General features: G+C 31.9%; 4 protein-coding genes across 4 annotated transcripts; 3 read left to right on the top strand and 1 right to left on the bottom strand.

The window, feature by feature from the left end:
- Positions 1 to 102: 102 nt before the first annotated feature.
- PPL_12386 (uncharacterized protein) lies at positions 103 to 1,281 on the top strand (the record flags this gene model as incomplete). Its single annotated transcript, XM_020583120.1, has 1 exon — positions 103 to 1,281. One exon carries the CDS (start codon positions 103 to 105, stop codon positions 1,279 to 1,281), a length of 1,179 nt encoding a protein of 392 aa, XP_020429307.1.
- Positions 1,282 to 1,401: 120 nt separating this feature from the next.
- Positions 1,402 to 2,211, bottom strand: sigF (uncharacterized protein; the record flags this gene model as incomplete). Its single annotated transcript, XM_020583119.1, has 2 exons — positions 1,402 to 1,803; positions 1,882 to 2,211. 2 exons carry the CDS (start codon positions 2,209 to 2,211, stop codon positions 1,402 to 1,404), a joined length of 732 nt encoding a protein of 243 aa, XP_020429306.1.
- A 1,940-nt stretch (positions 2,212 to 4,151) lies between these two features.
- On the top strand, positions 4,152 to 7,675 carry PPL_12384 (myotubularin family protein; the record flags this gene model as incomplete). Its single annotated transcript, XM_020583118.1, has 5 exons — positions 4,152 to 4,172; positions 4,250 to 4,432; positions 4,493 to 5,916; positions 5,987 to 6,168; positions 6,237 to 7,675. 5 exons carry the CDS (start codon positions 4,152 to 4,154, stop codon positions 7,673 to 7,675), a joined length of 3,249 nt encoding a protein of 1,082 aa, XP_020429305.1.
- A 165-nt stretch (positions 7,676 to 7,840) lies between these two features.
- On the top strand, positions 7,841 to 11,749 carry PPL_12383 (uncharacterized protein; the record flags this gene model as incomplete). Its single annotated transcript, XM_020583117.1, has 5 exons — positions 7,841 to 8,111; positions 8,192 to 9,396; positions 9,647 to 9,855; positions 10,315 to 10,427; positions 10,494 to 11,749. The coding sequence occupies 5 exons, from the start codon at positions 7,841 to 7,843 to the stop codon at positions 11,747 to 11,749; spliced, it is 3,054 nt and encodes a 1,017-aa protein (XP_020429304.1).
- Positions 11,750 to 11,824: the final 75 nt, after the last annotated feature.

The raw sequence follows: 11,824 nt of genomic DNA, 5'->3' as shown, positions 1-11,824 counted from the left end.
AATTTTGAGATTTGGGTTTAGTTTTTATTTTTATTTTTTCTATTATTCATTCATTATATTTTTTTCAAATAATTATTATAATCGATTTATGAAATGACTTAAATGGGTGATCAATCACTTTTGTATTATAAGTTATTTATAAGTCAGTTAGTTTCTGCGAGTTTAGAGAGTGGTAGTGACGGTGGAGCCGGTGAAGCAACTGGTCTCTTTGATGACGATATCTCCAGTAACAGTTTGTTTCGTTATGAAACATTGAGTTTTAAGAATGTTTGGATTCAGGGAAACGTACAGCTATTCGATACCGATGAAGAAGTGTCGTCACTCGATGCCAATGGCTCTAATGACCAGCTACTCAAGAGTACATCGTCGACAACCACCAATTCAGATCTGACCAGATTCATGCTGACCGACGAGGAGAACAACGATCTCTCCTATATCATGGTTGTCAAACCGGCATCGATTCTCACCATCGATATCGTAGCTAACCAGTATATCCTAGTGGCTGGCACTCTAGTGCATGACATCGACGAAGACATTCGATTCATTCTCATCGAGAAGATGGCTGACCTCTCCAGTAACGCTCAGATGCACAAAGATCTATGGAAGTTAGAATTAAATCATATACAATCTAAAGTTTATAATATATCTAAACCAATTAATAATAATAATAATAATAACAATAATAATAAGAGTAATAATAGTATAATAAAAGAAGAAGACGATGAAGATTTTCAATTCCCTGTGGATGAAGATGAAGAAGTAGATCAAGATGTTAGTAGAATAGAATGTCAAGATGAATCTAGATATAGTTTTCATAATGATGAATATGAAGAGGTCATCGATGACATTGTCGAACAACAAGAGGAATCAATAGATAAACAACAACAACAACAACAACAAGAACATTCAGATATTAGTATATCTGATAATACATCAACTTATACTTATGACGACAGTACTACAACTAACAAGAGTACACTGTATAATAGTAGAACAAACGATACAGAGATATCAGAGGTATTCAGTTTTGATGAAGATAGTAACAGTAGCACCATTAATAATAGTAGTATAGCAAATAATACTACCAATACCAATACCACTAATAATAATAATAATGAAAATAGTAATAATACAATATCAACAATGAATCAAACAAAAGATGATGAGGAATTTAATGATGTATTCTTTGATGACGATGACTCTACCAATGGCGCCAATGGTGGTACAAGTGGTGGTGCTAGTGAAAATGCTACCGGTGACTATGACGATGGTTGGAGTTAGAATATATTTATAAACCATGAAAGAAATAATAATAGCATAAAATTAAAAATAAAATTCACAATAAATACTTTAGTTAGATTTATTAATATTAAAATTTAAATAATAATGAGTATTATTAATTTAATTTGTGATTGGTTGTGCTGACATTGCTTGTTTTCTGTGAGTTGATTTCTTTTCATTTTCTTTTGATTTCTTGTTGTTGGTAGTTGAATGGTTTTTGTGTGAATCCTCATCATGGTGGTGATCCTCTTCACTGTTAATGGCAGCCTCTTTCATCTTCTCTTTGATCATTTCACTCATTGTTGGTTCATGATGTTGATTATTTTTATTCTTTTGTTCATGCGAGTCATTTAATTTATGTGATGATTGCTTCAACATCATGTGATTTTCCACCTTTATCTTTGAAAGCATTCCCATTTTGACCATTAAATATCCAAAAGATGGTTTGACCAATTGAAAATACATATAGTTCACCAATGGAATATTCTGGATTAAACTTTCCATAAATATATTCTCTTCAAACTAAATTTAAATAAAATAATTGTTTTTAATTAATATTATTAGAAATAAAATTCTTATTTTAAAAAAATGTTTACATACTCTGGTAATTTTGTTTTCAAAATTCTTGTGAACAACCAATAGTAATCTCATCTTTAATGGATACCATGAAATATATTTGAATGTAATTAAAAAGTTGGCGTCAATATGGATATCGCGGTTCGAGACAGATGAAACTGATTTTTCAACTTTCATCGATTTGGTGTAAACTGAGATGGCTCTGAAGATTTCAATGATATTCTCTTTACCACTTAAGCTATATGCTGGTCCATCAAATTGGCAATTATTGTCGAAATTCTCTTCGATCCATTGAATATTCGGAGTGGGACTGTATAAACTTAATATTTCATTTGTTTCATTATTTGGATTCATTTTTTTTTAAATAAAAATTATTATTTTTTGGAAAATTATTAATTATTCTTGATATTACTAATAAATAAATAAAAAATTGGAAAAAAAAAATAATTAAATATTTTAGATTATTATTATTTCTTAATTTAATTAATTTGATTGTTATAAGTAGTTTTTCTGGATACTATAATAGATAAGATAAAAATCTTTTTTAATAAATTGGGGTAAAATTTAATGTAGCAATTTAATTTGTGTTGAATATTAAAAAACCATAATAAAAAACATAAAAAAAACCAAAGAGAGTGTGTTGATGTCATATCTGTAAACCTTATTTTTACATTTTGGTTTTGTATGATGTTGGATTATCTATAGTATTTGCAATACCAAAATAAATTTGGTGAGTTTGTTTAGGTTTTTACACATTACTAAATATGATGCCATTAGATTTTTATTTTAATTAATTTTTTTATTTATCTATTAATTTATTTTTAATATATCATTGTGGTTAACAATAAATTGGTTTCCTTTGTCTTTACATCTATCTACTGATGTCAACTTATGAAGTTCTGTTTAAAAAATTATTTTAATTAAATAATAAAAAACAAATTTTTGTTTAAAAATTAAATTAATATAAAATTTTTTAAAAGAATTTAATAATTTTATTGACAAATACCTCAAAGTTCTTTTAAAAGTCATATATTTAACTGATCTTAAAGAAACATAATAGTTAATTATAATTTACTGTTAATTAATTTAAATTTTTCTTTATTTGGTTATAATAATATGGTTTTTGTGTAAAACAACTCAATTGTTGATCTTGATATTTAGAAAGAGACAAGATTATCTAACATAGTAGATCTAAACCAATCAATGAATTAGACACTTTGTAAACATTGTGTAGAATTATTTTCACAGACCATTAGAGACAAAACAATCTTTATCTACTAGAATTTAAAAAAGGTTTGAGGATTAATTTTTGATTTTAATAATTTACAACGGTCAGTCATTGTATTAGTATGTTCTAATTGATAAAAAAAAAAAAGAGTATATCAATACAAAATTTTGGTATAGATTTAATAGTAAATTAATTGTTATCACTATCCAATTGCCTCAAATTTATGTTGTATATTATATATTGGTGTATTGTAATTTTTTAAGAGGTAGTGGGTGTTTTACTTTTCAAATAATGAGAAATTTTTTTTTTTTTTTTTCAATATTATTTAGGGTTAATGAATGATATATTTTTTAAAAATATTATTTTACAACATTGTTGTTTAATGATATTATATGTACAGGTAACATTTATAATGATTTATTCTCTTGAAAAATAGAAAAAATAAAATATAATTATATCTACCTTTTGATCATTTTAATGTTGTACGTGTAGATGATGATCAACTATAGGTGTTTTGGTGGGTCGGTGTTGGTGGTGAAGGTAGTGGTGTTTGATTTATTTTAGTGGTAATAGTGTTTAAAGGGGGGTTGAGTTCATATATATATATATAAATGATATGGGTGAACAAAACTTGAGTTGGTAAAATTGATCAATTTACCTCTATAAATGATGATGTTGATATCAGACAGATACCTATATCCAAAGGAATTTATATATATATTTCTAATGGATACAAATATTTCAACTTATTACAATTTATTAGTTCAAATGTTTTTTTTATTATTTATTTTTATTATTATTTATAAATTTACACTAACTAAAATATATCTCATCCTCCTATTTAATATTACTAATCTATCAAAACAATCAATCAAAAAACAATTAATTAAAAATAACAATACACATAAAAAACAATTATATTTGCAACATAAGATTTATAGAATTTTTTTTAAAAAAAAACAAAACAAGTAAATAATAGCAATAATAATAGAAATTAAATAATAATTTAAATCCATTGGAAGTAGATTTTAAATTAGATTTGAATAACAAAGTTTGGATTAAAAAAATGGAAGAAACACAAACTATAGTAAGTGGAACAATTGTTCTAGAAATTTCATTAGTATTTGTAAAAATATATTAATTTACCTTAAATATAATTTAAAGGTTGAGGAATCTAGTAGTAGAATTCAATCTCAGATGGTTGAGAATTTCAATTTGTTACCAGGCGAAGTAGTATTACTCCAAACATCGAATGTAGTACATCTTTCGCAAATTGATAATACTCATCGTATTGGTATTCTATACCAAACGAATTACCAATTCTTTTTGGTTGAAGATACAAAAAAGGTAAGATCTTAGAGTTATAATTAATAATTATTATTAGTTTACTAATGTTTAATAAAAAAGGAATTAACAATGAGTATACCATATGGTTTGGTTATGGAAATTAAAAAATTGAAAGGACATGTAATTGTGAAATATAAAGATGGTGCTTTAGAAGATATGGCTTTGGAAAAAGATGAATCAAATGGACAATCTTCATCTCAGACAACATCACCGACTACAACGACGACAACGACAACAACTACAACAACAACTACAGCAATAGCCACTTCTTCGAATAAAAAGGAAAAGGAAAACTCAAAGGATAAAGATAGAATACCAAGATCAGTATCAAACTCCTCAAATGTTTCGAATGTATCCGATTCCACTTGGTATTCTAACGGAGTCTCTGAGAAAGCATTGATTCTCGAGATTCGTTGTAAGGACTTCAACATCGTGAGGATCTGTTTGCCATCGAGTGAACGTGGTCAAGAAGCACACCAAAATCTGATGAAATTTTCTTTCCCCAACGAACAGACCACCACATTCTTTGCTCATGTTTACAATCCATTCAAGAGTACACTGTCTTTCAATGGATGGACCATGTACGATGCCATCGAGGAGTACAATCGCCAGGGTCTATTGGCAACCGGTAGTGAATGGCGCCTTACAAAAATCAATATGAAATTCGACATTTGTAATACATACCCACAATATTTAATTATTCCCTGTACAATATCAGACTATTTAATTCAAAAGAGTTCACAATTCCGAAGTAAGAACCGATTCCCTGTGTGCACCTGGCGACACAGATACACGCATGCCTCGCTGTCTCGTTGTGCCCAGCCACTCAATGGTCTTGGAAAGAACAACCGGTGTGAGGAGGACGAGCTGCTCATCCAAGCCATCAGGAAAAGCACACCGGCATCGGCACCTGTTATTATGGCACAATCAGCCAATCAACAAGCTGTACCCCAACCACCTGCACAGCTCTCAGTTCCAGCCAGCAGTACCAACCACCACCAATCGATCCAATCACTCCAAACAACTCAACCGCAACAGCCACTGTATATATTCGATGTGCGTCCGAAATCGACTGCCAGCTCGACTTTCTCTGGAACTTCCACTGAGGACATGGTCAACTACTCCAACTGCATACTAGAGTTTGGAGGATTGTCAAACATCCATGAATTAAGAGAATGTTCCACCAAGCTCTATAAAGTCATTCGCAATTGGGATGACAAGAAGAGTTGGTCAGAAGTTAATTCTACATGTTGGCTCAACCAAATTTCCAAACTCCTTCAGGCATCGAGAAGAATCCTCCATATTCTCCATGTAGAAGGACTGTCGGTTGTGATACACTGTACCGATGGATGGGATCGTACACCACAACTAATGAGCATTGTACAGGTCTTGGCCGATCCATACTATAGAACCATGAAGGGTTTCATTACACTTATTTCAAAAGAATGGATTTCTTTTGGACATAAATTCATGACAAGAAATGGGTAAATACTAACTAAATAACTCTAATTATTAATTACAAACTTATTAATATTATAGCTTTTAAAAAAAAAGTACTCTTACCTCACAATCTAATAAACAAACATCACCAGTATTCCTTCAGTTTATGGATTGTATGTGGCAGTTAACAAGACAGTTCCCAACTTCCTTTGAATTCACAGATCAATTCCTAATGACCATTATTCATCATTTGAATTCAAATCTATTTGGTACATTCCTGTATGATAGTGATAAAGGTAAATTAATATTTATGATTAAAAAATGATTATTTATTATTAATCTTACTTTTCATTTTTTTTTTCAGAGAGAGTAACACAAATGATACCAGCTGAAACAGTATCACTATGGACATTCCTTCATGGTTGTATAAAGGAAGGTAATTTTAGAAATCCTTTATATGTTGAAACCACTGACAATGAACCAAGTATGGGTAGTGGTGAATTTGTTATTAAAAAGAACTATGACAATGCCAACGTATTGTTCCCAAATGTCCAGGGTGTTCAATTGTGGACTGATTTCTACTTAAAATGGCGTGACCCACTGAAATCTAGTAGAAAATCAATGGCATTGGTTGATCGTGCTCTCTGCGTTCACGGATTCAATGGTGATTTGCTCGCTGTCCAAAAGAAGAAGAAAGGATCGAGACGCTCTCACCGTCGCTCCAGTAACAAGAGCAACTCTCTTACTTCATCGGAATCCTTCAATAAGAATCAGAAAGAAAAGGATGGATCCGCTCATCACCAACATAAAGATAAAGAAAAGACCAAGAAATCCAGAAAGAGTAACAGCAATGTCGCAGAGGAACTAACCAAATCCGTTGAGGAAATAGAGGTTCAAGCCGCCAAACGAGTAGAAATACCAAAGATTGCATTCGATAATCTACATGATTCCGTTATTGTAGAGCCTGATCTTCCAGAAGTTACCATAACAACTACCACCACTACAACCACTGCTGTGACAAATAGCCAAACTCCTGAGCAACTTGTAGATTCCAATCCAAACGAGAGTGCAACTCCAACCTCTGTTAGATCGCCACCAAACGAGGACGATAGCAGCAACGAACTAGGAGAAACCAGACAACGTAGACACAGCACATCCAACTCCAGTCCCGGCAAACACAATCCATTGGTCGATAGCTTCAAAGAGACAATGTCGCCAAGAGTAGATCTCATTCCAACATCACCAAAACAACAGTTGGACGGTGGTAGCAATAATACTGACACTGAGAAACTAGAGGCTAACAATTCTGTTCCAAGCTATTTGGTGACATCGCCAAAAGCTGAAAAGGATCGAGAGCAACTGAAGGAGCAGAGAAGGGCAAAGAAGGAGCAACGCGAGAAGGAGAAGGCCGAGAAGAAAGCTCGCAAAGAGAAGAAACGTCAAGAAAAGAAAGAGAAAGTCGAGAAACTTACTCCCGACATCACAGTGGTGCTGCACAACAGTGGTAGCAAGTCAAAGGCAATCTCTCTTACACTACCGGCACGTGGACCAAAGAGCAGCAGAATCTCGATATTCTCTACTGCTACACCACCAAGTCCAAACACGATCAACGCAATCAACAACAACAACAACTTGTCATCGCCAAACCTAGCAGACCAACAGCAACACCAGTCACCACAGCAATCAGCAGTAACCCCGCCACCCGTAGACAACATCGGTGGAACCTCACATCCTACGTCACCACAACACTCCTCTTCACTTTCTAAATTGTTTAAAAACTTTAGAGGAACTAAAACCCAATAAAAAAATTATCTGAAATGAATTGTAACAAAAAAAAAAAAAAAGAATCTAATCACGATCAAGATTTACTTTATTTTAATTTGTTTTTATTTATTTATTTTTTTTTACCAATCAAATCAATTTCTTAATTTAGAAAATTGTTAAATAGGTGGGCGCATAGATATAAATATGTCAATTGTATCATTTTCAGATTTACTATTAAAATATATTGTTAGTTATATTGATGATAATGTCGACAGGATTGTGTTTAGCTTAGTTTGTAAAAGATGGTTTGAAAAAAGAAATAATTTTCTACATTTCAAATATGATGATTTCATTAAACATATATATGTAGATCAAAATAAGAAAACAAATTTATCATCATTTAATCAACTATTAAAACAAACAAACTCTATACAATCAAACATCTTGGAAATAAAAGATAATCTTAAATTATTAAGTAAAGTTTGTTTATAGATTTACATTATTATATCATTCATTAATACTAACTAATTTATTATTACTATTATTAATTTAAAGAAATACCAGAGAATATAACCGAAATAATAATAGATCGTACAATCACAAAAATAGAAGATTGGAAATATATGATTAAACAATCGAATGTGAGGTCAATTATATTTGATTCGACTTTTGTTCAAAAAATAGAGCCAGGCACTCTTCCTTCCAATGTAAAATCGATTCGTTTCTGTTCCTCTTTATTTGTCAGTCCATTGGAACTTGGATGTCTTCCAGACGGTCTGGAATCTTTAGAATTACCGACAACCTATGATAAACCAATACAGCCCGGCGTACTTCCAAACAGTTTGAAACAACTAAACCTCGGATATACAAGATTAATACCAACCAATTCATTACCTGTGAAAGTACGACTTCAAGTCGGTTCATTGCCACCGAACCTAGAGGAACTACGCCTCAACGTGATCACTCCCTACCAAATAGAGAACGTCAATGTTCTTCCTAAATCACTGAAATCTATTGATAACTGTCCAATCAACTGGATCAAATATTACCTAAAAGAACTGCCATTGATAGAATCGGTGGTGATTTCTGACAACGTACCTAGCGGGTTTCTCACACCAGGAGATCTACCACCAACCATTACCAAACTAATATTCAGGGGAAACCCTTATAACAAACTATCGGTTGGTGTGATTCCATCGTCAGTTCGCCACTTGGATTTGGGTGGATTCGAAATTTCACTTGGTAGCAATGTGTTACCAAAAGATGCGCACTACGACTATCTTAATCTTGGATTATACTATAACATTCCGATTTTACCTAATCAACTGCCACCCAACATCAAGGAACTCTCGATGTGCTCATACAATCAACGACTAAGTGTTGGATCACTACCACATGGAATTGTCAAGCTTGACATAACGATGTGCGATATCAGCAATATTGAAGTAGATAGCATACCTTCTTCTGTTGAGATTCTAACCATTGGAAGTAATTGTGTTTCCAACAACAACAACAACAACAACAACAACAAAAATAATAGTAATAATAAGATGTTTCACCCTATCACTGAAAATGTTAGAACTCTTATATCAAACGTTGAGGCATTAAGCAAATGTGATATTAAATACTTACCGAAAACTGTTTTATCAATCACAGTGGCTAGTCCCTATCAATATCAATACGAACTAAAGCGAGTTGGTCCAGATCACTTCTTATTTCTGTACAAAATCGTTAGAAAAAATTGGTGGCAAGTCGGAATTGTAAGCACGGAATCTCTAATGAGATTATTAAGAAGAAATCATAGTTACCTCTTTTTCCCGAGGACGCCATCAGATTGACAAAGAAATAATGGTGACAGTTCTTCAATCAATTGGAACTCAGGTTTTAGAAGAAAGTATCCAAAGAAACTTTACAAGTCAACTATCAGTCCCGAAGAGTTTTCGGATCTGATCTATGAAATCAATTCACAGATAACTGTGGAAGGTCCAACCATACAATTAATTCTTTTAGCCCTTTTGTTTTTGGTTTCCTATTGCTTCTCTCGGCTTGAAGATTTATCCGTCCTCATTTGTACTAGTCTTGATATGGTTTTTGGTTTTAGTAAGACCGAATTCTGTAGATAAAGCAAGAATTAACAAGGCAATAGGAGATGCAGAAGATAAATATGGTATTTCTTTTAAATATATCCAAAAATACATGAAGAAGACTATTGTCATTATGTAAGTTTTATACTTTAATTTTAGTAAATCAATTTTTATTGATTCTTTATTTTATTTAGATAAAAATAAGATTCCCAAAAGTATCAATTCAACAACATCAACAACAACAACAACAACAACAACAAAAAACATACTACAAAAAGAATATATAATCGAACAGAAAAAGAGGATTACTGTCTTTTGTCTTGTTTAAAAATCAGTCAAACATCTTTGGCAAACTTTTATCATTTTTTTAAAAATATTTTCATCATTTACAATGACAGAAATAAATAAATTTTTATCATTATCAAACCTTTTATTAAAATATATCGTCGGTTTTATAGATGACAATATAGATAGAATCATATTTAGTTTAGTGTGTAAACGGTGGTTTCAAACGAGACACTCTTATCTATTTTTTAAAAATGATGATTTCATCAAATCATTAGCAGTTAATACCCAATATTTAAATTCAAATAGATTGAAATCATATGATTCCATTATTAGAAACACATATTTTAGCAAACATACTCTATATGTTATTGAACAAGTTGATCTATATCAATATAAAGATGTTGCATATTATTATTTTGGTATGTTACAAAAAAAAAAAGATAGTTATTATAATTGATATTAATAGAATTGTTATCTTTAAATAGATGATGTACAATCTAAAGGTATTCCAAAGCATATAAATGAAATTCGATTTTCAAATAGCATGAATAAAGACATATCAGTGTTAAAGTCAACGATTGAATCATCCAATATTTGTTCGATCGTATTTGGTCAGAGTTATAATCAACCATTTAGGGCTGGTGTTAGCTTACCGAATGGTATTAAATCGATTAGTTTAGGTAGAGACTATAATTCAACTTTAGAGGTTGGATGTTTTCCTGAGGGATTGGAAAGATTGGAATTGGGAGAGTATTTCAACCAACCGTTGGATCCCGGAGTGTTACCAATCTCTCTAAAGTATCTAAAGCTCGGCGATGAAGGCTATCGTTATCGATGCGGAAGCAACTTTAATATGCAACTGGAGCCTGGATCGTTACCACCCAATCTCGAAGAGTTACACTTTGATTGTCAAATGTATAGCTATCCTTTGAAAGACGGTACTCTCCCGAAATCATTGAAAACAATCGTCTATTGTCAATTGGAGTGGCTAAAATACTTAAAGACACTGCCATTGATCGATAATCTCTCGTTCTCTGATGATATTCCTTTGCTTACTCTCAAACCAGGTGATATTCCTTCGACTGTCACCAAGCTTTATTTCCATCCTCGACCTGTGATGAGAGTTAATAATAAACTAGGTCCGGTTATTCCACCATCTGTCAAACATCTTGATATGGGAGGATCATCCTATTCCATGGTTGAAGATCCCAGTGTAAACACGCCAATATTCTCAAGAGAGACACACTATGATTATTTCAATCCTGGAGCACGAATGGATCAAACATTCTTCAGTCATTTCCCGCCGAATATCATTGAGTTGGACTTACGACAATATCGCTGGTCAGTGGAACCTCCAGGAGTACTACCTGCTACCATTAAGAAACTAAGTCTTTCCAAGCCTATAAATCCTGATGCTATCCCAAAGTCAGTGGAACATGTTGTACTAAAAGATATGACTATAGGTGTTTTTCCAAATGACATTAAAACAGTGGATGTTGTAACTGGTTACCAACATATTTTAGACAAAGGCATCAACATAATACCTAAATCAGTTAAAAACATAAAGATTGTTGGTTCACTAAGATATTCGATTTTATTAAGAAGGATAGATAATAGTAGCTATATCATTGTTTTAAAGGACAGCGATCATCATAGTAGGATTGGAATGATCACCTCACTCGGTCTAATGAAAATACTAAAGGGAATACACGACAACAATAGTCAAACCTCTCAAGTGTAAATAAATTATTTATTTGTATTAAATATTAAATTTAGATCCATTGATTCTTTGTAGATTGAAGCAACAAATTGGTTG

This window comes from Heterostelium album, assembly GCF_000004825.1.
Source record: "Heterostelium album PN500 unplaced genomic scaffold PPL_scaffold10, whole genome shotgun sequence".
NCBI classification, from domain to species: domain Eukaryota; phylum Evosea; class Eumycetozoa; order Acytosteliales; family Acytosteliaceae; genus Heterostelium; species Heterostelium album.
Note: the sequence above shows the minus strand (reverse complement) of the source record. Positions and strands in the feature narration are given on the sequence as shown.